Genomic DNA, 25162 nt, shown 5'->3' with positions numbered 1-25162 from the left:
ATCACAGTTGAACCTCTACCTCACTGATGCATTCCCTATATCCCTCAATATTCACCCATTTCGATATTCCCCATCCCTTGATATTCCCCCATTCCTCAAGATTCCCCCATATCACTCGATATTCCCCATTCCTCAATATTCCCCCATATCCATCAATATTCCCCTATTCCTTAAAATTCCCTCATATCCCTCGATATTCCCCCATTCCTCAATATTCCTTCAACAGTGCGGCACACTATCAGCACTGACCCTCCGACAGTGTGGCGCTCCCTCAGCACTGACCCTCCGACAGTGCGGCGCTCCCTCAGCACTGACCCTCTGACAGTGCGGTACTCCCTCAGCACTGACCCTCTGACAGTGCGGCGCTCCCTCAGCACTGACCCTCTGACAGTGCGGCACTCCCTCAGTACTGACCCTGTGACAGTGCGGTGCTCCCTCAGCATTGACCCTCTGACAGTGCGGCGCTCCCTCAGCACTGACCCTCTGACAGTGTGGAATTCCGTCTGCACTGACCCTCTGACAGTGGGGTACTCCCTCAGCACTGACCCATCGACAGTTCGGCACTCCCTCAGTACTGACACTCTGACAGTGCGGTACTCCCTCAGCACTGACCCACTGACAGTGCAGCACTCACTCAGTACTGACCCTCTGACGGTGCATCACTCCCTCAGCACTGACCCACCGACAGTGCAGCACTCACTCAGTACTGACACTCTGACAGTGCGGTACTCCCTCAGCACTGATCCTCTGACAGTGCGGCACTCCCTCAGTACTGACACTCTGACAGTGCAGCACTCACTCAGCACTGACCCACCGACAGTGCGGCACTCCCTCAGTACTGACCCTCTGACAGTGCAGCACTCACTCAGCACTGACCCATCGACAGTGCAGCACTCCCTCAGTACTGACACTCTGACAGTGCAGCACTCACTCAGCACTGACCCATCGACAGTGCAGCACTCACTCAGCACTGACACTCTGACAGTGCAGCACTCACTCAGCACTGACCCATCGACAGTGCGGCACTCCCTCAGTACTGACCCTCTGACAGTGCAGTACTCCCTCAGCACTGACCCTCTGACAGTGCGGCACTCGATATTCCTCATTTCTCAATATTCCCTCATATCACTTGATATTCCCCATCCCTTAATATTCCCCCATATCCCTCGATATTGTCACATTTCTTGATATTCCCACATGTCCCTCGATATGTTTAGTATCTGCAAGTCCATCCATCTCCGTCTCGAACATCCTCAGTGCCTATTGACAGGGTCCAATGCATACAAACAGCTGTAATGTTCAATTCAGCACCAGCTTTCACTAATTGAAAAGAAAGAGTTGCCGGGCACTGATTATTGGTTCAATGGGACATATTTTTCTCAGAGATAGGAACAGGAGGAGACCATTCAGAGAGCATTGCACAGAGAAGGTGCAGGAAGGATGTTGCCCGCGGCTAGGGAGGATGTAGAATTTGGTGGGGTGGGGGCAATGTTTCAGAGAGGATGCAGTGGTGGAATGTCTTCACTCAGAATCACTGGGACACTCCACTCTAGAGGGGTATGGAAACTCAGGTTAAACACAGAGTTCATCAGACTTCGATATACTATATGATGGCTCAGTGGTTAGCACTGCTGCCTTACAGCACCAGGGACCCAGGTTCAATCCCACCCTTGGGTGACTGTCTATGTGGAGTTTGCATGTTTTCCTCATGTCTGCATGGGGTTCCTCCCACAGCTCAAAGATGTGCAGGTTAGATGGATTGGCCATGCTATGTTAGAGTCATAGAGATGCACAGCATGGAAACAGACCCTTTGGTCCAACCCATCCATGCCAACCAGATATCCCAACCCAATCTAGTCCCACCTGCCAGCACCCGGCCCATATCCCTCCAAACCCTTCCTATTCATATACCCATCCAAATGCCTTTTAAATGTTGCAATTGTACCAGCCTCTACCACTTCCTCTGGCAGCTCATTCCATACACATGTACCCTCTGAGATCTCTTTTATATCTTTCCTCTCTCACTCTAAACCTATGCCCTCTAGTTCTGGACTACCCCACCCCAGGGAAAAGACTTTGTCTATTTATCTTATCCATCCCCCTCATGATTTTATAAACCTCTATAAGGTCACCCCTCAGCCTCGGATGCTCCAGGGAAAACAGCCCCAGCCTGTTCAGCCTCTCCCTATAGCTCAAATCCTCCAACCCTGGCAACATCATTTTAAATTGTTTCTGAACCCTTTCAACTTTCACAACATCTTTCCGATAGGAAGGAGACCAGATTTGCAAGGAATATTCCAACAGTGGCCTAACCAATGTCCTGTACAGCCGCAACATGACCTCCCAACTCCTGTACTCAATACTCTGACCAATAAAAGAAAGCATACCAAACGCCTTCTTCACTATCCTATCTACCTGCGACTCCACTTTCAAGGAGCTATGAACCTGCACTCCAAGGTCTCTTTGTTCAGCAACACTCCCTAGGACCTTACCATTAAGTGTATAAGTCCTGCTAAGATTTGCTTTCCCAAAATGCAGCACCTCACATTTATCTAAATTAAACCCCATCTGCCACTTCTCAGCCCATTGGCCCATCTGCTCCAGATCCTGTTGTAATCTGAGGTAACCTTCTTCGCTGTCCAATACACCTCCAATTTTGGTGTCTACAAACGTACTCATTGTGTGTGGGCTAGGTGGGTTAGCTATGGGAGATGTGTGATTGTGGGGGTAGGGTAGGGGAGTGGGTCTTAGTTGGATGCTGTTTGGAGGGCCAGTGCAGATTTGATGGGCTAAATGGCCTGTATCTGTACAGATTCTATGATTTAGGACTAATGGAAGAAAGTGGGAATATTTACAGAGCTGGATGATCACATTCTTGCTCCTAGTTTCTATTTGGGGATAGTGTGGAAAAAGGCATGAGTTGGAAGATCAGACAATGAAATAGGAAATCATTCAGGCCCTCAGCCTGCATCACCTTTCAATGGCTGATTGGATTAAGTTTGGAATTCCACATTCCCACCTCTTGCCCCCGTGCCCCCCATAATCTTTAATTCCCTGACTGACAACAATCTATGTATCCCCACCTCCAGAATCTTCCGATCTGGAAGGCTTCCAGGTCACACAGCCTTCTGACAGAAAAGAGGTTTCCCTCATCTCTGTCCGCAAAGGTAACATCTAACTTTGAACCAGCGCTCCCTGGTTCAGGACTGACCCACCAAGAGCTAACATCTTTTCCATATCCACCTTTTCAAGACCATTTAACATTTTACACTCTTCAAATCCAATTATCGTTTCCCTTTTAACCTCCAATAGAAACATACCTAGCCTCTCCAATCATTCCAGAGCCTTGCTGAGCGTGTGCTGTACCTGAGTGTGTGCTGGACCTGAGTGTGTGTTGTACCTGAGTGTGTGTTGTACCTGAGTGTGTGCTGGACCTGAGTGTGTGCTGTACCTGAGTGTGTGCTGTACCTGAGTGTGTGCTGGACCTGAGTGTGTGCTGGACCTGAGTGTGTGCTGTACCTGAGTGTGTGCTGGACCTGAGTGTGTGCTGTACCTGAGTGTGTATTGTACCTGAGTGTGAGCTGTACCTGAGTGTGTGCTGGACCTGAGTGTGTGCTGGACCTGAGTGTGTGCTGTACCTGAGTGTGTGCTGGACCTGAGTGTGTGCTGTACCTGAGTGTGTATTGTACCTGAGTGTGTGCTGGACCTGAGTGTGTGTTGTACCTGAGTGTGTGCTGTACCTGAGTGTGTGTTGTACCTGAGTGTGTGCTGGACCTGAGTGTGTGTTGTACCTGAGTGTGTGCTGTACCTGAGTGTGTGCTGGACCTGAGTGTGTGCTGTACCTGAGTGTGTATTGTACCTGAGTGTGTGCTGTACCTGAGTGTGTGCTGGACCTGAGTGTGTGCTGTACCTGAGTGTGTGCTGGACCTGAGTGTGTGCTGTACCTGAGTGTGTATTGTACCTGAGTGTGTGCTGGACCTGAGTGTGTGTTATATTTGAGTGTGTGTTGTACCTGAGTGTGTGCTGTGTTTGAGTGTGTGTTGTATCTGAGTGTGTGTTGTACCTGTGTGTGTGTTGTACCTGAGTGTGTGCTGTGTCTGAGTGTGTGCTGTATCTGAGTGTGTGTTGTACCTGAGTGTGTGCTGGACCTGAGTGTGTGCTGTACCTGAGTGTGTGTTGTACCTGAGTGTGTGCTGTACCTGAGTGTGTGCTGGACCTGAGTGTGTGTTGTACCTGAGTGTGTGTTGTACCTGAGTGTGTGCTGGACCTGAGTGTGTGTTGTACCTGAGTGTGTGCTGTACCTGAGTGTGTGCTGGACCTGAGTGTGTGCTGGACCTGAGTGTGTGCTGGACCTGAGTGTGTGCTGTACCTGAGTGTGTGCTGGACCTGAGTGTGTGTTATATTTGAGTGTGTGTTGTACCTGAGTGTGTGTTGTACCTGAGTGTGTGCTGGACCTGAGTGTGTGCTGTACCTGAGTGTGTGTTGTACCTGAGTGTGTGCTGTACCTGAGTGTGTGCTGGACCTGAGTGTGTGCTGGACCTGAGTGTGTGCTGTACCTGAGTGTGTGCTGGACCTGAGTGTGTGTTATATTTGAGTGTGTGTTGTACCTGAGTGTGTGTTGTACCTGAGTGTGTGCTGGACCTGAGTGTGTGTTGTACCTGAGTGTGTGCTGTATCTGAGTGTGTGTTGTACCTGTGTGTGTTGTATCTGCATGTGTGTTGTACCTGAGTGTCAAGCTCTCAAACACCTTGATCCCTCTGCACCTCAGAGTTCTGAAATGTTCTCTGCTTAATTAACACTCAGCATCTGAATACTGCATGCCAAGGTGAACAAACCGCACATTTTCACACATTATGCTCCATTTGCCAGATTTGTGTTCAGTCACATAACCTTCTCTATGCTGGTCTACACTTTCACTTCCTAACCTATCTTTGGAATAGCTGATAGCTCCCATGCCTTCAATCCTCTCCTCTGAACGATTGATATAAATTAGAAACACATACAGATCCCTGCAGGGACAGATCATATCCTGCCAATCTCAAAACCCATTGATGCATACTCTCTGTTTCTTGCCAATCGGCCAATCAGCTGCTGGTATGTTACCTCCTTCCACCATGAGCTTTTTGTGCTGCAACATGTGAAATGCCTTCTGGAAATCCAAGGACTATATGACAACATGCACCCATTACACAACACCACATGTTACTCAGACATGTATGCTTTCCTTCACAAAAATATTGTCAGGGTTGGAGGATTTGGACTATAGGGAGAGGCTGGGGCTGTTTCCCCTGGAGCGTCGGAGGCTGAGGGGTGACCTTATAGAGGTTTATAAAATCATGAGGGGCATGAATAGGATAAATAGGCAAAGTCTTTTACCTGGGGTGGGGGAGTCCAGAACTAGAGGGCATAGGGTTAGGGTGGGAGGGGAAAAATATAAAAGAGACCTAAGGGGCAACTTTTTCACACAGAGGGTGGTACGCATATGGAATGAGCTGCCAGAGGAAGTGTGGAGACTGGTACAATTACAACATGTAAAATGCATCTGGATGGGCATATGAAAGGGAAGGGTTAGGAGGGATATGGGCCAAGTGTTGGCAAATAGGATTAGATTGGGTTGGGATATCAGGTCAGCATGGACGAGTTGGACCGAAGGGTCTGTTTCCATGCTGTATGAATCTATGGCTCGAATTGTGTACATTTCAATCAGATCTCCCTCTCATCGTTCTAAATGCTGGTGAATACAGGCTGAGCCAAACCGATCTCTCCGCCAGGATGGTCCTGCCATTAGGAGACACTGAGGACCGCAGATGCTGGAGATCAGAGTCAAGAGTGAGGTGCTGGAAAAGCACAGCAGGTCAGGCAGCATCCGAGGAGCAGGAGAATCAACATTTCAGGCTGGAGCTCTTCATCAGGAATCAGGAGTCCTGATGAAGGGCAGGCCTACAATTCCCTACCGCTGCTCCTAATTTATATGCTTATAAAGGAAATGGATAAGTAAAGTCAGTGTTGAGTCTCCAGAGTGAGAATGGTGGAGTTAATTGCAGATAATAAGAAAAGGGAGACAAAGACAATTAATATTTTACCTTAGTCTTCACTATAGAGGATACAAAAACCACCCCAATAATAACTGGAGATTGAATGAAAAGAGAACTGTGGGGAGTAGGTGGGGAGTAGACTGAACAAACTGATGGGACTGCTGTTAATAGGTGTCCGGGTCCTGATGGTCTTCATCTGAGGATCTCACTGGTGGTTAATGAGATGGATGATGTGCTGGTGTAACAACAAACTGTGTTCGATTCAGGAAAGGTTCCATCAGACTGGAAAGTAACATGGGAAGGAGGCAGGCAACAGAAAACAATACAGCAGTCAGTGTGGTGTCTGTCATGGGTCATGTGTTTGAGTCAGTGAACCAGTCAACAACTGATAACAGCACACTTAGAAAACCTAAAGGAACAGTGAAGAGGAAATCACTTTAACCAATCTATTGGAATTCTTTGAAGGAGGAAAGATGTTGTGAAACTAGAAAGGGTTCAGAAAAGATTTACAAGGATGTTGCCAGGGTTGGAGGATGTGAGCTACAGGGAAAGTCTAAATAGGCTGGGACTGTTTTCCCTGGAGCACGGAGGCTTAGGGGGTGATCTTACAGAGGTTTAAAAAATCATGAGGGGCATAGATAGGATAAATAGACAAGGTCTTTTCCCAAAGGTAAGGGAATCCAAACTAGAGGGCATAGGTTTAAGGTGAGATAGGAAAGATTTAAAAGGGGTGATGTGTTCATGCAGAGGGTGGTACGTGTATGGAATGAGCTGCCAGAGGAAGTGGTGGAGGCTGGTACAATTACGACATTTAAAAGGTATTTGGATGGGTATATGAATAGGAAGGGTTTGGAGGGATATGGGCCAAGTGCTGGCAAATGGGACTAGATCAGATTAGGATATCTGGTTGGCATGGATGAGTTGAAGTGAAGGGTCTGTTTCCATGCTCTAGACTCATAGAGATGTACAGCATGGAAACAGACCCTTCGGTCCAACCCGTCCATGCCGACCAGATATCCCAACCCAATCTAGTCCCACCAGCCAGCGCCCAGACCATATCCCCCAAACCCTTCCTATTCATATACCCAGCCAAATGCCTCTTAAATGTTGTAATTGTACCAGCCTCCACCACATCCTCTGGCAGCCCATTCCATACACATACCACCGTCTGATCTGGAGGCCAATTCACTGAGTATATTCAAGAAAAAGATTAACTTTTCAATTTTAAAGGCATCAAGGGGTATAGTGAGAAAGCAGGAATGTGGATTTGAGAAGGAGGGTCAGCCAGGGTCATAGTGAATGTTACAGCAGACTCAAATGGCTGAATGGCCTCCTCCTGCTCCTAGTTTTGATGTAATTTAAGCATATTCAGGTCTGAGATAGATTTTTAACCAGTAAGGGAATCAAGGGTTCCAGGGAAAAAGCAGCAAACTGCAGCTCAGGAATATCAGATCAGCCATGATCTCATTGAAAGGTACAGCAATGGGCCAAATGGCCCGAATCTGCTGATGGCTCTATATTTGCTGGAAAAGGTCGGCGGGTCTTCCAAGACAGATGGTCTTGCTGCTCTGTCAACTTTAGCGATGGATTAACCCACTTCCTCTCTCCCAAACCAGAGGAGATTGCCTCGCTGACAGAGCAGCTGAATGAAGCCACACAGCACTGGCACGAGATGGACAAGATAAGGAAACGACTCCAAGAGGAACACACGCAGCTGGAGGTGGCACTGGAGGATCTCCAGGTACAACCCTTTCACCTTTCACCAATCAAAGCAGCCGCAGCTGTCAGTGGGCAGGAGGTGGGGGCTGGAGGGTGTGGGGCAAGGCAGTGAGGGAGTACGGGGATGGGGCAGTCACAGGTAAAATTGTCAAATTACCATGGTATACAATACCTACAGTGTGGGAGCAGGCCATTCAGCCCATTGAAGCCATTTCCCATGGTTAATCCATCTAGCCTACACGTCCCAGGACACTGGGACACTGGACACGAGCCAGGGAACTATGACCTCGGTGGTGGGCAAGTTGTTGGAGGGAATCCTGAGGGACAGGACATATACGTATTTGGAAAGGCAAGGGCTGATTCGGGATAGTCAACATGGCTTTGTGCGCGAGAAATCATGTCTCACAAACTTGATTGAGTTTTTTGAAGAAGTAACAAAGAAAATTGATGAGGGCAGAGCAGTAGATGTGATCTATACGGACTTCAGTAAGGCGTTCGACAAGATTCCCCATGGGAGACTGATTAGCAAGGTTAGATCTCATGGAATACAAGGAGAACTAGCCATTTGGCTACAGAACTGGCTCAAAGGTAGAAGACAGAGGGTGGTGGTGGAGAGTTGTTTTTCAGACTGGAGGCCTGTGACCAGTGGTGTGCCACAAGGATCGATGCTGGGTCCTCTACTTTTTGTCATTTACATAAATGATTTTGGATGCGAGCATAAGAGGTACAGTTAGTAAGTTTGCAGATGACACCAAAATTGGAGGTGTAGTGGACAGCGAAGAGGGTTACCTCAGATTACAACAGGATCTTGATCAGATGGGCCAATGGGCTGAGAAGTGGCAGATGGAGTTTAATTCAGATAAATGTGAGGTGCTGCATTTTGGGAAAGCAAATCTTAGCAGGACGTATACACTTAATGGTAAGGTCCTAGGGTGTTGCAGAACAAAGAGACCTTGGAGTGCAGGTTCATAGCTCCTTGAAAGTGGAGATTCAGGTAGATAGGATAGTGAAGAAGGCGTTTGGTATGCTTTCCTTTATTGATCAGAGTATTGAGTACAGGAGTTGGGAGGTCATGTTGCGGCTGTACAGGACATTGGTTAGGCCACTGTTGGAATATTGTGTGCAATTCTGGTCTCCTTCCTATCGGAAAGATGTTGTGAAACTTGAAAGGGTTCAGAAAAGACTTACAAGGATGTTGCCAGGGTTGGAGGATCTGAGCTACAGAGAGAGGCTGAACAGTCTGGGGCTGTTTTCCCTGGAGTGTTGGAGGCTGAGGGGTGACCTTATAGAAGTTTACAAAATTATGAGGGACAAAGTCCTTTCCCTGGGTTTGGGGAGTCCAGAACCAAAGGACATAGGTTTAGGGTGAGAGGGGAAAGATATAAAAGAGACCTAAGGGGCAACTTTTTCACGCAGAGGGTGGTATGTGTATGGAATGAGCTGCCAGAGGAAGTGGTGGAGGCTGGTACAATTGCAATATTTAAGAGGCATTTGGATGGGTATATGAATAGAAAAGGTTTGGAGGGATATGGGCCGGGTGCTGGCAGGTGGGACTAGATTGGGTTGGGATATCTGGTTGACATGGACGGGTTGGACTGAAGGGTCTGTTTCATGCTGTACATCTCTATGACTCTATAACATCAAAATACAGGACTACAGGATCCATTGAGCAATTGACTGACATAGAGTTCCATGGTGTGAGAGAGGGAGCTGAACTTCCTTTTGAGAACGTGAATAATTGAAATGAGCCAAAGACTCTTGACAGATTGAGACAGGCAGGACTGACAGTGTTCTCTGGAATCTCCCTGTGCCACTGTCACTCACTGCTTCTCTCTTGTTGTGTGTTAGAATGAGCTGAAGACAGCAGAGAACAGGAGCAGCCGTCTTCAGGTGGAGCTGACTCAGCTGCAGAGTGAGAATGAGAGAAAACTGAAGGAGAAGGATGACGAGCTGGCCAGCGTGAGGTAAGGAGGAGGAAGCACCCTAGGAAGCAGGGCGACCCGTACTCTGCCAACATTGATCATTTCGGAGAAAGTGAGGACTGCAGATGCTGGAGATCACGAGTCGAGAGCGTGTTGCTGGAAAAGCACAGCAGGCCAGGCAACATCCGAGGAGCAGGAGATCGACGTTTCAGGCATAAACCCTTCGTCAGGAATGTGAGCCGAGGGGGATGGAGAGATAAGTGGGATAAGGTGGTGGGGCTGGGGGAAGGTATGAGAGTGCGATAGGTAGATGGAGGTGGGGATAGCGGTGGTAGATCGGAGAAGAGGGTGGAGTGGATACATGGGAAGGAAGGTGGACAAGTAGGACAGGTCATGAGGGCGGTACCGAGTTGGAAGGTTGGATCTGGGATAAGGTGGGGGGAGGGGAAATGAGGAAACTGGTGAACATCGATCATTTACAGAGGGAAAGCAAGGGTGTTTATTACTGCATTCATGTCTCAGATAATGTGACTGCTATTGCTGGCCACAGCCTGGGGAGCTTCATTCAGCCAACCAGATACATTACTAACAAGAAAACAACCACTGGGAAGTCTAACAGAGCAACCTGCATCTTTACAGCACCTGTAAAAAATGAAATGCCCCCCTGTCATAGGAGCATCCTGAAACAAAGTATTACACTGGCTCCCAGGAAGAGGGGTAAGTCAGATATCCAAGAGGGTATAAGGAGTGTCTGCAGGTAGGAAGTAAGGTGGAGACGCACGAAGGTGTAGGGAGGCAAATCCAGAACTTGGGGGCCCTGGCAACTGAAGGTATGTCCAGTTGTGGCGAACCAATGCAAATCGGGCATGTACACGATGCCTAAATTAGAGAGGGGCAGAGATTATACAATCGTGGCATTTTACAGTAGAGAAGGAGGAGCAGCGGGAGACAGAGCGGAGATAACATTGGGACCAGGAGGATACCAGGAAGGGAAGGGCTTGGTATATATTTGGGCAGCAGCTAAGGTTTTTTCTTTGTTTCATTTCTTGAAGTGCATTGTCTGGTTTTTGTTAGTTGATATAAAGCTAAGGCTTACAATGTCAGGGGAATCTCAGACCTGTGGCATGTGCCTCCTGCTTGATGTGGGAGCTCAGGGACGTGGCTGACGTTCCTGACTCTTACACTTGCAGGAAATGTGTCCAGCTGCAGCTCTTGTTTGACCACCTGACGGCTCTGGAGCTGCGGATGGACTCACTGTGGAGCATCCACGATGCTGAGGAGGTCGTGGATAACACGTTTAGTGAACTGGTCCCACCGCAGGTTAGAATTGCTGAGGGAGATAGTGAATGGGTGACCAAAAGGCAGAAAAAGCGTAGGAAGACAGTGCAGGTGTGCCCTGTGGTTATCTCCCTCCAAAACAGGGATACCGTTTTGGATACTGTTGGGGGAGATGGCTCACTGGGGAGGGCAGCAGTTGTCAGGATCATGGCACCGTGGCGGGCACTGCTGTTCAGAAGGGCAGGAAAAAGACTCATAGGGCCATAGTCATAGGGGATTCTATTGTGAGGGGAGTAGATAGGCAGTTCTGTGGCCGAGAAAAGGACTCCTGGATGGTATGTTGCTCGGGTCAGGGATGTCACCCATCAGCTGCAGAGCATTTTAAAAGGGGAGGGGGAACAGCCAGTTGTCTTGGTGTATATAGGCACCAACGATATAAGTACAAAACGAGATGAGGTCCTGAAAGCAGAATGCAGGGAGCTAGGAGAGAAGTTAAAGGGGAGGACCTCAAAGGTAGCGATCTCAGGATTACTACCAGTGCCACGTGCTAGCCAGTGTAGAAATGAAAAAATAGGCAGGATGAACACGTGGGGCTTGAGAGATGGTGTAGGAGGGAGGGGTTCAGATTTGTTGGACATTGGGACTGGTTCTGGGGAAGGTGGGACTATTACAAATTGGACGGTCTACATCTGAACCAGACCGGGACTAATGTCCTTGGGGGAGTTTTTGCTACTGCTGTTGGGGAGGGTTTAAAACTAATGTGGCAGGGGGCTGGGAACCACAAGAGAAAACAAGTAGGCAGCGAGGTGGAGACGGGAGACTGTAAGGATCATGAAGATAGCATGAATAAGGGGAAGAGTAGGCAGAGAGCAGATGAACGCAAACGAACTGGTGGCCTGAAGTAAATCTACTTTAATGCAAGGAGAACAGTGGGTAAGGCAGGTGAACTTAGGGCTTGGATTGGTGCCTGGGAGTATGACGTTATTGCAATCACAGAGACTTGGTTGAAGGAAGGGCATGATGATTGGCAACTAAATGTTCCAGGATATAGACACTTCAGACCAGACAGGGAGGGAAGTAAAAGGGGGGGTGGAGTTGCATTGCTGGTCAGGGATGATATCATAGCTGTGCTAAAGGAGGACACTATGGAGGGCTGGAGTGTGAGGTAGAAGAACAAATAGATAAACAGATTATAGAAAGATGTAGAGGCAATAGGATAGTGATAATGGGAGATTTTAATTTTCCCAACATTGACTGGGATACACTTAGTGTCAGAGGTCTGGATGGGGCAGAATTTATAAGAAGTGCCCAGGAGAGTTTTCTAGAGCAGTATGTCAATAGTCTGATGAGGGAAGGGGCCATATTGGACCTGGTGTTGGAGAACGAGCCAGGACAAGTGGTAGAAGTTGCGGTGGGGGATTTCTTTGGGAACAGTGCCCACAATTCTGTAAGTTTTAGAATACTTGGAGACAAAGATGCGAGTGGTCCTAAGGGAAGAGTACTAAACTGGCTCAAGGCCAATTATATCAAAATTTGGCAGGAGTTGGGAAATGTGGATTGGACACAGCTATTTGAAGGGTAGTCCACATTTGAGATGTGGGAGGCTTTCAAAGATAGGTTAAAGATAGTGCAGGATAGGCATGTCCCGTTGAAGGTAAAGGATAGGAAGGGCAAGATTCGTGAACCGTGGATGACAGGAAGAATCATACAACTAGCCAAGAGGAAAAGGGAAGCGTACATAAGGTCCAGTCAGCTCAGAACAGAACGGGCCCTGGAGGAATATCGGAAGAGTAGGACAAGTCTTAAATGAAGAATCAAGCGGGCTAAAAGGGGTCATGAAATAACTTTAGCAATCAGAATTAAGGAGAATCCCAAGGCCTTTTATTCATACATAAGAGGCAAGCGGGTAACTAGAAAAAGGGTCGGTCCACTAAAGGATAACTAAGGAAGGCTGTGCCGAACCTGAGAGAATGGGTGAGATTCTGAATGATTACTTTGCATCAGTGTTCACTGAGGAACATGATGAATGTTGAGATTAGAGATAAAAGTTTGTTTACTCTGGATCACATTGGCATAAGTAGGGAAGATGTGTTGGGTAGGCTAGAGGTTATTAAGGTGGACAAATCCCCAGGACCGGATGGGATCTATCCCAAGTTGCTGAGGGAGGCAAGAGAGGAAATAGCTGGGGCCCTGACAGATATCTTTGTGGCATCCTTAAACACAGCTGAGGTGCCGGAGAACTGGAGGGTTGCTCATGTTGTCCCCCTGTACAAGAAGGGTAGTAGGGATATTCCAGGTAACTACAGACCAGTGAGCCTGATGTCAGTGGTGGAAAAGTTGCTGGAGAAGGTACTGAGGGATAGTATTTCTTTATATTTGGAAGCCAATGGGCTTATCAGTGATAGGCAACATGGTTTTGTGTGGGGGAGATCGTGCCTTATCAACTTAATAGAGGAAGTGACCAAATTGATAGATGAAGGAAGGGTGAAGGATTCAATAATGAGAGGTCACACCTTCAAGGTGAGGGGTGAAATGTTTAAGGGGGATACACGCGGCAAGTACTTCACACAGAGGGTGGTAGGTGCCTGGAATGTGTTGCCAGCAGAGGTGGTAGAGGCATAATTGTGCATAATGTTGGACACCTCAATAAGGTCACTCCTTAATCTTCTCTGCTCCAAGCAGAATAAACCCAATCTCTCTAACCATTCCTTGTATCTAAAATCGCTCATTCCTGTTATCACTCTAGTAAATCTCCTTTGAATTCTTTTCAGGACTTTAACATTTTACCTTAAATAAGGTGCCCAGAACTGAACACAACATCCTCAACGACCTGGCTCCCACAGCCTTGTCATATACATGGACTTTAGTAAGGTGTTTGATAAGGTTCCCCATGGTAGACTAATGGAGAAAGTGAAGTCACATGGTGTGCAGGGTGTTCTAGCTAGGTGGATAAAGAACTGGTTGAGCAACAGGAGACAGAGAGAAGTAGTTGAAGGGAGTTTCTCGAAATGGAGAAAGGTGACCAGTGGTATTCCACAGGGATCAGTGCTGGGGACACTGTTGTTTGTGATGTACATAAATGATCTGGAAGGGGGCACTGTTGGTATGATCAGCAAGTTCAGATGACACAAAGGTTGGTGGAGTAGCAGAAAGCATAGGGGACTGTCAAAGAATACAGAAGGATATAGATAGACTGGAAAGTTGGGTGGAGAAGTGGAAGGTGGAGTTCAATCCGGGAAAATGTGAGGTGATGCATTTTGGGAAGTCTAATTCTAGAGCGAATTATACAGTAAACAGAAGAGCCTTGGGAAAAGTTGATGATCAGAGAGATCTAGGAGTGCAGGTCCATTGTACCCTGAAGGTGGCTGCACAGGTGGATAGAGTGGTCAAGAAGGCGTATGGTATGCTTGCCTTCATTGGATGGGGTATTGAGTATAAGAGCTGGCAGGTCATGTTAAAATTGTACACGACGTTGGTTCGGCTGCATTTAGAATACTGTGTACAGTTCTGGTTGCCACATTACCAAAAGGATGTGGATGCTTTGGAGAGGGTGCAGAGAAGGGTTACGAGGATGTGGCCTGGTACGGAAGGTGCTAGCTATGAAGAGAGGTTCAGTAGGTTAGGATGATTTTCATTAGAAAAAAGGAGATTGAGGGGAGACCTGATTGAGGTTTACAAAATCATGAAGGGTATAGACAGGGTGAATAGAGACAAGCTTTTTCCCAGGGTGAAGGATTCAATAATGAGAGGTCACACCTTCAAGGTGAGGGGTGAAATGTTTAAGGGGGATACACGCGGCAAGTACTTCACACAGAAGGTGGTAGGTGCCTGGAATGTGTTGCCAGCAGAGGTGGTAGAGGCATAATTGTGCATAATGTTGGACACCTCAATAAGGTCACTCCTTAATCTTCTCTGCTCCAAGCAGAATAAGCCCAATCTCTCTAACCATTCCTTGTATCTAAAATCGCTCATTCCTGTTATCACTCTAGTAAATCTCTTTTGAATTCTTTTCAGGACTTTAACATTTTACCTTAAATAAGGTGCCCAGAACTGAACACAATATCCTCAATGACCTGGCTCCCACAGCCTTCTGTGGCAATGAATTTCATTGATTCCCCACTCTCTGGCTGAAGAAGATTTTCCTTACCTCCGTTCTAAAAGGTTTTCCCTTTACTCTAAGGCCATTCCCTTGGTCCTAGTCTCTCCTGCCAATGGAAACATCTTCCCAACATCCACTCTGTCCAGGCCATTCAGTATTCTGTATGTTTCAATTAGATCCCCCCCTCATCCTTCTAAACTCCATCGAGTATAGACCCAGAGTCCTCAAACGTTCCTCATATGTTAAGCTTCTCATTCCGAGGCCCATTCTTGTGAACCTCCTCTGAACCCAGTCCAGGGCAAATACATCTTTCCTCAGATATGGGGCTCAAAACAGTGCACACCGCTGTGCTGTTAATGTATAGGGGGGCATGAGTAAAATCCACCCAAAGTCAATAATGAGTTCCTTGGTTTTACTGGCATTGAGAGCTAGGTTGTTCTCAGTGAATTTTTCCAGGTCTTTCACTCCCGTCTGTAGCCTGTTTCATCATCATCTGAGATTCGACCGACTATGGTGGTGTCATAAGCGAACTTGTAAATGGCATTAGTCTGGTATTTGGCGACGCAGTCATGGGTATACAGCGAGTACAGTAGGGGGCTGAGTACACATACCTGTGGAGCTCCAGTGTTGAGTGTTAGTGAGGATGAAATATTGTCCCCAATCTTCACTGTGGCCTGTGGGTCAGGGAAATGAGGATCCACTTGCAAAGAGTGGGGCTTAGTCCGAGATCACTAAGATTAATAATTAGTCTCAAGGGGATAATAGTGTTGAAGGCTGAACTGTAGTCAATGAGTAGGATTCTTACGTAGCTGTTCTTGGTGTCAGGATGTTCTCGGGAGGAGTGAAGGGCAAGTGATATGGCATCTGACGTGGAGCTGTTAGTCTGACAGGCAAATGGGAGTGGGTCAAGAGTAGTGGGGAGGGTGGAGTTGATTAATGCCATGGACCAGCCTTTCAAACCACTTTGTGACCACCGAGGTTAGGGCCACTGGGCGGAAGTCATCAAGACATGCTACATGAGCCTTCTTAGGCACAGGGATGATGTTGGCCCTCTTGAAACAGGCAGGGACAGTGGCCTGCTGCAGGGAGAGGTGAAGATTTTCCCAGTCCACCTGCATTATGAAATCCCCATGCTGACCGTAACTTTGCCTTTCCTACACATCTTTTCTATCTCCTGGTGTATCTTGTGCCTCAGCTCCTGAGGCCTGTACATAACTCCAATTATGTTTTATTTTACCTTTGTGGTTCCTCAACTCTACCCGCACAGATTCTACACGATCTGACCCTATATCGTTTCTTACTATTGATTTAATTTCATTTTTTATGAATAAGGCAACCCCACCTCTCTGCCCACCTGCCTATCTTTTCGATAGGCCTTGAATACTTCGCTCCCAATCCTGATCTCCTTGCAGCCAGGTCTCCGTGATGCCCACCACATCATACCTACCAATTTCAACCTTCACCACAAGTTCATTTACCTTATTCCTTATACTACGTGCATTCAGGTATAACACCTTCAGTCCTGAATTAACTGTCCCTCTTCTCATTGTCATTCATTATCCAGTGTGCTTGAAGTTTGATTGGCATGTGTTTAGATACAGTGAAGTACTGTCTTACATGCTAACCAGGTAGATTGTACCATACAAAGTGCACCAGGGTAGAGTGCCGCAGTGAGATAGAAAGAGAGAGAGAGAGAGAGAGAGAGAGAGAGAGACAGACAGACAGAGAGAGATCTGAGGAAGGGTCCCTGGACATGAAATGTTAACTCTGATTGCTCTTCACAGACACTGCCAGACTTGCTGAGCTTTTCCAGCAACTTCTGTTTTTGTTTCTGAATGTTATTAAAGACTGGTTCTGTGATCACTGAAACAGCCGCGCTGGTATTGACCGCCATTAGAACCAGGTGACCATTTAACCAGATGTTTATTTTGATTGGTTCTGACTTGGATGTTGCTCAGCAATTTACCTGTTCCAAACCAGGATGTTCCGGGGTGTGCACTCTCCTGGGTACCGGCCTGTGAGTTCTCTCACTCAATTCAGACCAGGTGGGACTGTCACCGTCTCAAATTGATTCTGAAAGCCAAACTTATGGAGCAACTTTATGGAGCAACTCATAACCATCAGTCACTTCAGCTGCTAATCTTGCTGTTTTAACCCTCTGCTCTTCCACATGAGTTCTCACTACTTCAGAAAGTGAATTTTTGAATTCCTCCAAATTAGTTGTCTCTCTAAGAGCATCATAGGTTTGCTGTATTTTTAATGCCCTTATTCACATATCAAAACTACTTTGTTTGATCCTTTCAAACTCACTGTAGGTTTGACCAGGGTCCCTCCTTAAATCCTGAAACATTGTCTGTAGGCTTCGGGCACCAGCTCATATATACTTAAGGTGGATTTCTTCAGCTCCTCATACTCCCCAGATACCTCCTCTGATAGTGATGTGAATACCTCACCAGCTCTACCTACAAGTTTTGTTTAACCAACAAAACCCACATGGTCACTGGCCATCGCAGTTCTTTAGTCACTTTTTCACATGAGATGAAAAAGGCTTCCACCTCCTTCTCATGACCTTTAGGCAATGTTTGAATATATTTAAACAGATCCCCACCCGGCCTTTGGCTGCCATGGGTTTGCTCACCCTCACCCTCACCCTCCTCCTCACTGAGCTTACCTTCAGTCCTCATCTCTATCCCTTTAAGCTGACTTTCCTGCCTGAGTGCCAATTTCTGAAATTCAAATTCCCTCTCTTTCTTCCTTTCCTCTCTCTTCTGCTTTTAATCAGAACTCAAACTGTTTCATTTCTGTTGCCCTTTCCTTGTCTTTTGCCTCTGACTCAAGTTGCTTCATTTTCAATTGAATTTTAGCCACCTCTAAAGGTTCTGTTAGTGTTTCCAGCAAATGTAAGTGCTGAGCTATTGCTGTAATTATCTCTTCTTTCCTCATAGAAGGATGCAGCTCCAACTCCAGATGGTCTGCTAATTCCAGCAACTTGGCCTTCCTTACCTTTTGCAAAACCCCACCTTCCAACCCCCAGAAAACTCTTGATGACTGAAAGAGTCATTGCTATGCTAAGCCCTGTTTAAACCAACCGGATTCAACATCCAGAATAAAAGACACTAACACCTACCACTTGCTGCCCTCGTGTCCAACAACTCTAATCCCCCAATTTGGAACTACAAAATAAATCCTGCAAAGAGCCTCCAACCTGTTATGGACCATTGAAAATGTTTCAAGAAAGTAATCCAGGTCCTAACTTTGCTAGTTGTTTTCAGCAGGTCTAACGTGGGTATTTCAGGAGAGATGCCCACTGGTCAAACCACTAAGTTTTAAACAAAACAGAATTTATTTACGAGATTACTGAATGAAACACAAACAACAGAAAACAGAATACCGAATAACTTTAACCTCTCCGAAAACCCAACAGATTATCCCAATTTAATGATGCTGTTCCAAATACTTGCAACAATCCCCATGAACACCCCTTGGCACAAAAGGTAAAATCAAACACAAGTTCTTACAGGATTGAAGTCGGAGAGAGAGAGAGAGGGCGAGCTTGGACCTGCTTCTTTGGGTCCACACTATTGCTAAAAACCAAACCAAACCAGAGTAAAGCTGGGCCGGGAGAACCAGCCACCCCCCCTTTCATTGTATAAGTGTGTGTTTTTTAAACTTGAAAGCCTTCTGCCTGAGGTAGTATCTGTTAGCTATTATCAAATTGGCCCTGAATCCCTACAAGCCCAGACTTTACGGAGTCTGTGTCATTTATGACTTTCTGAAAAGAAAAAGCCAAGGACAGCATAACCTTGTTAAAAGAGCAGCAGAGGCACAGGTACAAGACATGACACTGACCCAGCTGGTACAGAGCCAGCTCTCAGTGTTAACAGAACCCCCAACAACCCTGTTTGTTTATTTATTTATATAGTATTATTACCCCCACACTACTGCTTAACTGCAGTAGTGCTTATTTATTCCCCAGCGCCCATGTTGTGTGTGTGCAGGTGTGAGACAGTGAAAGACACAAAGTGCACGAATCTTTATTCAATTTCCACCACCAGGAAGATAGGAAAACACCCGAGTGGCCAGTGACAAACACTGCCCTTCACATCGAAGGGCAATGCTGTGTGATCAAACAGTGAAGGGGAGGGTAGGGACTAAATAAAAATAGAGTTGGAGCGGGAAATAATGCACCCCACTCCCTGCGGTGCCCACCTCTCCCTGAAGAGCTCCAGGGTGTTGGTGGACACCGCGTGCTCCTTCTCCAAGGACACCCGGGCCCTAACGTAACCGCGGAAGAGGGGCAGGCAGTCAGCCCTAACAACCCCCTCCACGGCCCGCTGCCTGGACCTGATTATGGCCAGTTTGGCCAGGCCCAGGAGCAGACCCACGAGGAGGTCTTTAGACCTGCCCTGCCTCCTCCGTACCGGGTGCCTGAAGATCAGGAGCGTGGGACTGAAGTGCAACCAAAAGCAGAGGAGGAGGTTTTTGAGGAAATCCAAAAGGGAGTGCAAACGCCCACACCCAATATACACGTGGTCCACGGACTCCACAGCACCACAGAAAGGGCTGGGAGTCCATGAGCCACTGCAATCTGCAGATGTAGGGGACTGCTGCGTGCAGCACCCTCCACCCCAGATCCCTGAGGAAAAGGGGAGGACACCCACGTAGAGAACCCTCCACTGGGGATCCCCACCGCCCGGTGGTAAATGGGCAGGCCAAGGCGTGGATACTCCTGTTTATAGCTGTCAGCCAGGGCTGTCTGATCGGACCAGACTAACAGCCCCAATCAGGGAACTCATACTCTATGAGGTCCACCTCGTTGCTGTCACTACAGATGCAATGTTGTTTGACACTGCACCTGGCTCCATTGTCCCCTGGATTCTCCACCCAGGATGTGTATCTTGCTAACTGCTGATGCCAGGGCTATCCCACTCAATGACGTGAATGAACATTATCCCCAAAGCCCTGTGTGTCTCTATCTAACTGGGAGGAACGTCATCTCTGCAGGAGGAACCACCAGCGTACCATAGACATCCTGCAGGCTGACCTGGAGACTGAGATGAGGAGCAGAGCCGAGGCCCTCCGAATACAGAAGAAAATGGAAAACGACCTCAATGAGATGGAGCAGCAAATGAACCAAGCGATTCGCCGAGCCAGTGAAGCACAGAGAGCTGTTCGCAACTTACTCTCTCAGACAAAGGTCAGTGTGCTTTCGAGCAAAAAACATCCTCACCTCGTCACACTCACTCATTCACACTCACGGGAAATCCCTCCTCACACTCAGTCACACTCACCACGGGAAATCCCTCCTCACATTTACCGTGGGAAATCCCTTCTCACACTCACTCACCACGGGAAATCCCTCCTCACACTTACCGTGGGAAATCCCTTCTCACACTCACTCACGCTCACCACGGGAAATCCCTCCTCACACTCACTCACTCTACTAGAAATCCTTTCAAACATTCACACTCAAACTCACACTGACTCCGAGAGCCTTTGCTCACCCCTCACAGTCTCATTCACTCTGTGGACCCGTCATGGCCTGACTATCTCCTGCTCTGTCCTCACTGCTCCATCCCTGTTCCTCTCATGGTCCTAGCCACACAATGAGGGGGTAATGATCTGGAGTAACTTTGCTGGGCTCTGAACAAGTGGAAGTTTCACATGCAACATGAACACCAGCTTGGGCCTGATGGGCCAAATGGGCTGCGTCTGTGTTGAGAATGGACAGCTCTTTCAAAGATCTGTCCCAGGCACCGCGGGCCGAATGGCCTCCTCTGTGTTCTCTCATTCTACAATCTTTCATCTAGTATAATCTCCGAATCGGACCAATCAGGAAACAGTGGCGAGACATGACACTGGATACAGACAATGTCACAACAGCAAGACTTTTGCTCAATCCCATTAGAATGTTTGTTTCACTCTGGGACATGGGGTGGGGTTGGGAGGGGGTGGTGTATGGGATGTGTGTTATCCATTGTGAAACAACTTTTCACAGGCCTCCATCCATCGCCAATACCTAGCCCTTGGCAATAACACTGCCTCTCATTGAGGAGAAAGTGAGGTCTGCAAATGCTGGAGATCAGAGCTGAAAATGTGTTGCTGGAAAAGCGCAGCAGGTCAGGCAGCATCCAGGGAACAGGAGAATCGACGTTTCGGGCATAAGCCTGAAGAAGGGCTTATGCCCGAAACGTCGATTCTCCTGTTCCCTGGATGCTGCCTGACATGCTGCGCTTTTCCAGCAACACATTTTCAGCTCTGCCTCTCATTGAGTCAGGCATTCAGACCCCAACATCCCTGACGTCCATTTCCTTGCTCCTCGGATGCTGCCTGACCTGCTGTGCGTTTCCAGCAACACTCTCTCAATTCATCCTTTTGTGTCAGCCAGGGCTCCCTGATTGGGCCAGATTAATAGCCCCAGTCGGTGAACTCGTGTTCTCGGAGGTGCGGCTGCCTGACCTTGATCCAATGGTTACTCATTGTGCAGTGTGCTGTCCTCTGTGCTGTCAGTGAATTACCTCCCCTCTCCCTCCTTGCTCACCACTCTCTCTCTGCTCTTCGGCCAGGAATTACAGGCTCAGCTGGAGTCCAGCTCTCAGCTGAACGAGGGCCTGAAGGAGGAGCTGAATGTGTCAAACCGCCGTGTAATTACACTGACCGCTGAGCTCGAGACCGTGAGAAACCTGCTGGAGACCGCAGAACGCAACTGTAAAACAGCGGAGCAGGAACTGCAGGATGGACGAGACAGATCAGAAATGATTCTCTCTCAGGTATCTCATCATCTCTAAATTCAAATGGTCGAGCGTTAGATCACTGACTCTTATTGGTGTGCAGTGAGAACCACTGGTCAGTGCAGACGCGAGGGGCCGAATGGCCTCTCTCCGCATTGTAGTGATTCTGTGATTATGTGATTAGATAAACAGTTGGGATTTTCCGACAATCGACAATGGATTCCTGGTCATCGTTACACTCTCAATTCCAGATTTGTTTTTTCCTTTTCCATTGAATTCGATTTCCACCATCTGTTTGTGGCGGAATTCAAACCCATGTCCCCACAACATTATCTGGGTCGGTGGATTAACAGTCCAGCGATGTTCTTTAGGGAAAGAAACTGGCGTCCTCACCTGGTCTGGCCTACATGTGACTCCAGACTCACAGCAACGTGGTTGACTCTTAATCGCCCTCAGGGCAATTAGGGATGGGCAATAACTGCTGGCCTAGTCAGTGATGCCATCATCCTGTGAATGAATAAACATGAAAGAAACAAATTGGAACGTCATCGTTCCCATATCCCAGGAGGGAAACAGGAAATGAGGGGAATCGAGTGGACAGAACCTGCCATAAGACCTGTGCTGCCTTTGAGTCCTTTGTAACGTCTTCCTCTGCCCCAGTTCACGGAGACTTTGTGACTCAGTGGGCCATGATTCCATCGGATTTACTAATGTCCTTGAAGGACCATCCTCACGTGGTCTGGCCTACAGGTGACTCCAGACCCACAGCAATGTGGTCGACTCTTACCTGCCCTCTGGGCAATTAGGGATGAGCAATAAATGCTGGCCTCACCACTGATGCCTTCATCCTGAGCGGAAAGGTGATTTTGAACTTATGCAAGACGCTGGTTAGACCTCAGCTGGAGTGCTGTGTACGGTCATTGGCGCCATATTACAGGAAAGATGCAAATGTATTGGAGAAAATGCAGAAGCGATTTCTGAGAATGAGTGCAGGGATGAGAGCCTTCAGTGATGAGGACTGATTGAGGAAGTTGGGACTATTCTCCTCGGACAGAAGAAAGCTGAGAGGGAGGTCTGATAGAGGTTTTCAGATAGAGTGGATAGGGAGAAACTATCCCTTCTCGTAAAAGGAACAAGAACGAGAAGACGTGGAGTTAAGGAGTGAAGTGAGAAAGATATTTTCACCCAGTGAGTTATTGGGGTATAGAGTGCACTGCCTGGAAACGTGGTAGGGGCTGGTTCAACTGAAGCATTCTAGAGGGGTATTGGATGGTTATTTGGATAAGATTGTGTGCGGGCATGTGGGGCAAAGGCAGGAGATTGGCACTAGGTCATACAGCCAGGCTAGTTAGCAGAACCAGTGCAGAGGTGATGGGCTGAATGGCCTCCTCTGCACTGTAATAAGTATGTGATTTGACGGTAAACTCATGCACTTTCCTCTCGCACCTGCAGAACATAAACTACCTAAATCAGAAGAAAAAGTATGAATATGACATTGAGCAACTGAACCAGCAAGTTGAGATATTGGTGCAGGAATTCCGGATGGAAGCTGAGAACTTCCGGAAGGCCAAAACTGAGGTAAGTACAACACAGTGTTCTGACTGGGCACGAAACACTGACTCTGCTTTCTCTCTCTACAGGTGCTGCCGGACCTGCTGAGTTTCTCCAGCACCTTCTGGATTTGTTTCAGATTTCCAGCATCCTCAGTTCTTGCTTTTATTTCATTTCAGCGCTTTTTTTAAAAATGAGTTCACATCCTGCCTGATCCCTATCTGTCACTATCCCTAACCCTGTGTAATATTCCCAGCTCCACAAACTCTACTCCCTGTCAGAACCTGACTTATATTAAAATTGTGCTGACAAGTGGCAAGTAACATTCATGCCATACAAATGGGGGGGTGGTCGAGATTAAAGTGGTGCTGGAAAAGCACAGCAGTTCAGGCAACATCCGAGGAGCAGGAAAATCAAGGTTTCGGGCAAAAGCCCTTCATCAGGAATGCAGGCCCGAAACGTTGATTTTCCTGCTCCTCGGATGCTGCCTGACCTGCTGTGCTTTTCCAGCACCACTCTAATCTAGACTCTGGTTTCCAGCATCTACAATCATTGTTTTTACCTGTGCCAAACAAATGCCAGGCTATGACCATCTCCAATAAGAGACAATCTTACCACCGCCCCTTGACATTTGATGGTGTTACCATCACTGAATCCACCACTATCAACATCCTGGGGGTTACCATTGACCAGAAACTCAACTGGACTCACCACATAAACACAGTGGCTACAGGAGCAGGTCAGAGGCTAGGAACATTACAGTGAGTAACTCACCTCCTGACTCCCAAGAGCCTGTTCACCATCTGCAAGGCACAAGGCAAGTATACTCCCCACCAGCTTGGAGGGGTATAGCCCCAACAACACTCAAGCAGCTCACTTGGTTAGTACCACATCCATGAGCATACACTCCTTCCATCATTGACTCTGCAGAAATGTACCAAAGATCCTCCAACCCAGCTATTGTGGCCCTAGTCTTTAACAGTGGCAGTCTACTCTCTCCAAGTTTCAGTCTGAATTGGTTGGACAGTATTTGGAATTGGACTGGGGACCCTGGAAACGCAAAGAGGCTGCCCCCGTTCCTGAGGAGGCCTGGGCAGAAAGACTGACCGAGAGTTCCAGCCAGTTTAAAAATAACCTTTAGAACAGGGGTCATTCTTCCTATTCTTGCCCCCTCACCCTCCCTGCCCTCACTCTCCCTGCCCTCACCCTCCCTGCCCTCACACTCCCTGCCCTCACCCTCCCTGCCCTCACTCTCCTTGCCCTCACCCTCTCTGCCCTCACCCTCCCTGCCCTCACCCTCCCTGCCTTCACCCTCCCTGCCCTCACTCTCGCTGCCCTCACCCTCCCTGCCCTCACTCTCCCTGCCCTCACCCTCCCTGCCCTCACCCTCCCTGCTCTCACCCTCCCTGCCCTCACTCTCCTTGCCCTCACCCTCTCTGCCCTCACCCTCCCTGCCCTCACCCTCCCTGCCTTCACCCTCCCTGCCCTCACTCTCGCTGCCCTCACCCTCCCTGCCCTCACCCTCCCTGCCCTCACTCTCGCTGCCCTCACCCTCCCTGCCCTCACTCTCCCTGCCCTCACTCTCCCTGCCCTCACCCTCCCTGCTCTCACCCTCCCTGCCCTCACCCTCCCTGCCCTCACTCTCCCTGCCCTCACCCTCCCTGCCCTCACCCTCCCTGCCCTCACCCTCTCTTCCCTCACCCTCCCTGCCCTCACCCTCCCTGCCCTCACCCTCCCTGCCCTCACTCTCGCTGCCCTCACCCTCCCTGCCCTCACTCTCGCTGCCCTCACCCTCTCTGCCCTCACTCTCCCTGCCCTCACCCTCCC

General features: G+C 48.2%; 1 protein-coding gene across 3 annotated transcripts in view; it reads left to right on the top strand.

Annotated features, from left to right (window-relative positions):
- Positions 1–25162, top strand: part of LOC122550181 (myosin-6-like) — a 145651-nt gene that overhangs the window by 90612 nt on the left and 29877 nt on the right. For all 3 annotated transcript variants that reach the window (XM_087987647.1, XM_087987646.1, XM_087987648.1), the window contains exons 33-37: positions 7652–7776; positions 9603–9718; positions 20058–20250; positions 21620–21823; positions 23237–23362. In XM_087987647.1, coding sequence (XP_087843773.1) covers positions 7652–7776; positions 9603–9718; positions 20058–20250; positions 21620–21823; positions 23237–23362 — 764 coding nt within the window. The remainder of the gene's footprint in view (positions 1–7651; positions 7777–9602; positions 9719–20057; positions 20251–21619; positions 21824–23236; positions 23363–25162) is intronic.

This window comes from Chiloscyllium plagiosum, unplaced genomic scaffold (genome assembly GCF_037043375.1).
Source record: "Chiloscyllium plagiosum isolate Xiang-an unplaced genomic scaffold, Cpla_swu_hap1 HiC_scaffold_5, whole genome shotgun sequence".
Classification (NCBI taxonomy): domain Eukaryota; kingdom Metazoa; phylum Chordata; class Chondrichthyes; order Orectolobiformes; family Hemiscylliidae; genus Chiloscyllium; species Chiloscyllium plagiosum.
The sequence above is the reverse complement of the archived record's forward strand: the minus strand, read 5'-3'. Positions and strand labels throughout refer to the sequence as shown.